The 3626-nt window shown below is 41.0% G+C and overlaps 1 protein-coding gene across 1 annotated transcript; it reads left to right on the top strand.

The window, feature by feature from the left end:
- Positions 1 to 358: 358 nt before the first annotated feature.
- LOC139458706 (uncharacterized) lies at positions 359 to 813 on the top strand. Its single transcript, XM_071240118.1, has 2 exons — positions 359 to 567; positions 633 to 813. Exons 1-2 carry the CDS (start codon positions 359 to 361, stop codon positions 811 to 813), a joined length of 390 nt encoding a protein of 129 aa, XP_071096219.1.
- The last annotated feature ends 2813 nt before the right edge of the window (positions 814 to 3626 follow it).

The raw sequence follows: 3626 nt of genomic DNA, 5'->3' as shown, positions 1-3626 counted from the left end.
GAACCCCGAGCTCGACATCCCGCGGAGGTAGACGATGAACCCCGAACTTGACACACCACAGAGGAAGACTTTGAATCTCGAGCTCGACACCCCGCGGAGGAATACTTTGAATCCCGAGCTCGATACCTCACGGAGGTAGATTATGAACTCCGAGCTCAATACCCCACGGAGGAAGACTATGAACCCCGAGCTCGACACCCTACGGAGGAAGACTATGAACCTCAAGCTCGACACACCACGGAGGTACACTATGAACATAGAGCTTGACACCTCGCAGAGGCAGATTATGAATCCCGAGTTCGATACCCCACGGAGGTAGACTTTAAACCCCGAGCTCGATACCTCGTGGAGGAATACTATGAACCCCGAGCTCGACACACCACAGAGGAAGACTATGAACCCCGAGCTCGACACCCCACGGAGGAAGACTATGAACCTAGAGCTCGACACACCACAGAGGAAGGCTATGAACCCAGAGCTCGACAACCCATGGAGGAAGACTTTGCATCTTGAGCTCGACACCCCACGGAGGAGTACTTTGAATCCCGAGCTCGACACCCCACGGAGGTAGGCTATGAACCTAGAGCTCGACAACCCACGGAGGTACATGTAGACTATGAACCCCGAGCTAGACATCCCACGGAGGAAGACTATGAACCTCAAGCTCGACACCCCACGGAGGTAGGCTATGAACCCAGAGCTCGGCAACCCACGGAGGTAGGCTATGAACCTAGAGCTCGACAACCCACGGAGGTAGGCTATGAACCTAGAGCTCGATACCTCACGGAGGAAGACTATGAATATCGAGCTTGACACACCACGGAGGAAGACTATGAATATCGAGCTTGACACCCCACGGAGGTAGACTATGAACCCCGAAATGACCAATTAATTTATTGGTATTAATTTTGTATAGATGTTTCTGCAACACTCTGATATTTACGATTATACTCTTTTTGCGTACTTTTGAGTATAGTAACGTGCACACCACGGCTTATACTAAATTGCAATACGTTCCTGACAACTTATTATTGTCAAAACATAATGCTATGAACTTCTACTGAAACTCAGATTTACACTGTAATAAAATTACAACTTGTCACAATATATTACACTGCCATATAACACAATTCTGACCACGATATTCCCTGGGAAACTACAAAAACAAACATAGAAATAACAAATAAACAAATGACTTTCCTTTGCATGTGTTTCTGACGGTGCCACACTCTTTGAGAGTGATTCCTGAAATAAAAGCGACACAACCATTTCCACAAATCTCTGCCAAAAGCAGAGTCGATTGAACGATTCCGACTATATCATGAACATGTGTTTATTAATCACTTTAAACCGTTACACACACGCAAAGGCAAGTCAATAGTTCACCTAAAACAACACGGGAATATATGGTACAAGTCAAAATAAGGAATGGCTTCGGGCATCATTCTTGTCACTGATGCGTCAAGTTTGCAAATGTCCCCCACATGTCTACGATAAAACGTTTTGAAAGCTTTACTGGGCCTTGAATGTTGTAACCTTAATCAAACAACTTCTGACCAAGAGTCATTTAAGGAGAAAGAGCATGCTCGATTGTCCTTCAAAAGTTGTGAACTGTAAACACCAAAGGCTGGAGCTGCAAGAATATTGCTATTGACATTAGGGGAAAGTTGACTATTGGAAAGTTGAATTCATGCCTATTCATGTAGTTACTTATATCCTTAGTCATAGATCGAAATATGAAACAGATGAGGCGGTCTAACTGCTCTCCTTTATTTCTAGTTCAGGTGGGTAATTCAGTGGAAGGGAATAAGCTGTTTGATGGTTATTTAACGATAGCAGGAGTTTAACTTTAACTTCTTGGCCAAATTATCTTTTTTTCACAAACAGAAATTCCCATTTATATGCATAAAGAAACAGAAACAAATGTTGTACCCTTGATTGAACAGCTTATGAGAAAGGCGCGTATGACGCTCTTTGAAATCTTGTTGGAAAGATCATGCTCGATTGCATCTCAATGGTTGTGAGAGGTAGACACCAAGGGCTGGAGCTGCTGGAATATTTATGTTAATGATGATGATATATCGAGACTCGTTCAATGTAAATTTCCTTCAGTAGAGAATGTGTTGTGTCGGTGTACTTCAGTGAACACAGTTTATGTAGGTGTACTTAAGGTGCCAATGTATTCTGTAGATGTACTTCAGTGAACACAGTTTATGTAGGTGTACTTAATGTGCCAATGTATTCTGTAGATGTACCTAGTGAACACAGTTTATGTAGGTGTACTTAATGTGCCAATGTATTCTGTAGATGTACTTCAGTGAACACAGTTTATGTAGGTGTACTTAATGTGCCAATGTATTCTGTAGATGTACCTAGTGAACACAGTTTATGTAGGTGTACTTAATGTGCCAATGTATTCTGTAGATGTACCTAGTGAACACAGTTTATGTAGGTGTACTTAATGTGCCAATGTATTCTGTAGATGTACTTCAGTGAACACAGTTTATGTAGGTGTACTTAATGTGCCAATGTATTCTGTAGATGTACTTCAGTGAACACAGTTTATGTAGGTGTACTTAAGGTGCCAATGTATTCTGTAGATGTACCTAGTGAACACAGTTTATGTAGGTGTACTTAAGGTGCCAATGTATTCTGTAGATGTACTTCAGTGAACACAGTTTATGTAGGTGTACTTAAGGTGCCAATGTATTCTGTAGATGTACTTCAGTGAACACAGTTTATGTAGGTGTACTTAAGGTGCCAATGTATTCTGTAGATGTACCTAGTGAACACAGTTTATGTAGGTGTACTTAAGGTGCCAATGTATTCTGTAGATGTACTTCAGTGAACACAGTTTATGTAGGTGTACTTAAGGTGCCAATGTATTCTGTAGATGTACTTCAGTGAACACAGTTTATGTAGGTGTACTTAAGGTGCCAATGTATTCTGTAGATGTACCTAGTGAACACAGTTTATGTAGGTGTACTTAAGGTGCCAATGTATTCTGTAGATGTACTTCAGTGAACACAGTTTATGTAGGTGTACTTAAGGTGCCAATGTATTCTGTAGATGTACCTAGTGAACACAGTTTATGTAGGTGTACTTAAGGTGCCAATGTATTCTGTAGATGTACTTCAGTGAACACAGTTTATGTAGGTGTACTTAAGGTGCCAATGTATTCTGTAGATGTACCTAGTGAACACAGTTTATGTAGGTGTACTTAAGGTGCCAATGTATTCTGTAGATGTACTTCAGTGAACACAGTTTATGTAGGTGTACTTAAGGTGCCAATGTATTCTGTAGATGTACTTCAGTGAACACAGTTTATGTAGGTGTACTTAAGGTGCCAATGTATTCTGTAGATGTACCTAGTGAACACAGTTTATGTAGGTGTACTTAATGTGCCAATGTATTCTGTAGATGTACTTCAGTGAACACAGTTTATGTAGGTGTACTTAAGGTGCCAATGTATTCTGTAGATGTACTTCAGTGAACACAGTTTATGTAGGTGTACTTAAGGTGCCAATGTATTCTGTAGATGTACCTAGTGAACACAGTTTATGTAGGTGTACTTAAGGTGCCAATGTATTCTGTAGATGTACTTCAGTGAACACAGTTTATGTAGG

This window comes from Haliotis cracherodii, unplaced genomic scaffold (genome assembly GCF_022045235.1).
Source record: "Haliotis cracherodii isolate W230 unplaced genomic scaffold, xgHalCrac1.p SCAF_13, whole genome shotgun sequence".
In the NCBI taxonomy this organism is placed as follows: Eukaryota; Metazoa; Mollusca; class Gastropoda; order Lepetellida; family Haliotidae; genus Haliotis; species Haliotis cracherodii.
The sequence above is the reverse complement of the archived record's forward strand: the minus strand, read 5'-3'. Positions and strand labels throughout refer to the sequence as shown.

Excerpts from the sequence above, each read along its gene's own strand:
- LOC139458706 (XM_071240118.1), top strand. The coding sequence starts at position 359 with ATGAACCCCGAGCTCGACACACCACAGAGGAAGACTATGAACCCCGAG. Across the intron at positions 568-632 it reads GAGCTCGACACCCCACGGAG|ACATCCCACGGAGGAAGACT; the intron begins GTAGGCTATGAA and ends ACCCCGAGCTAG.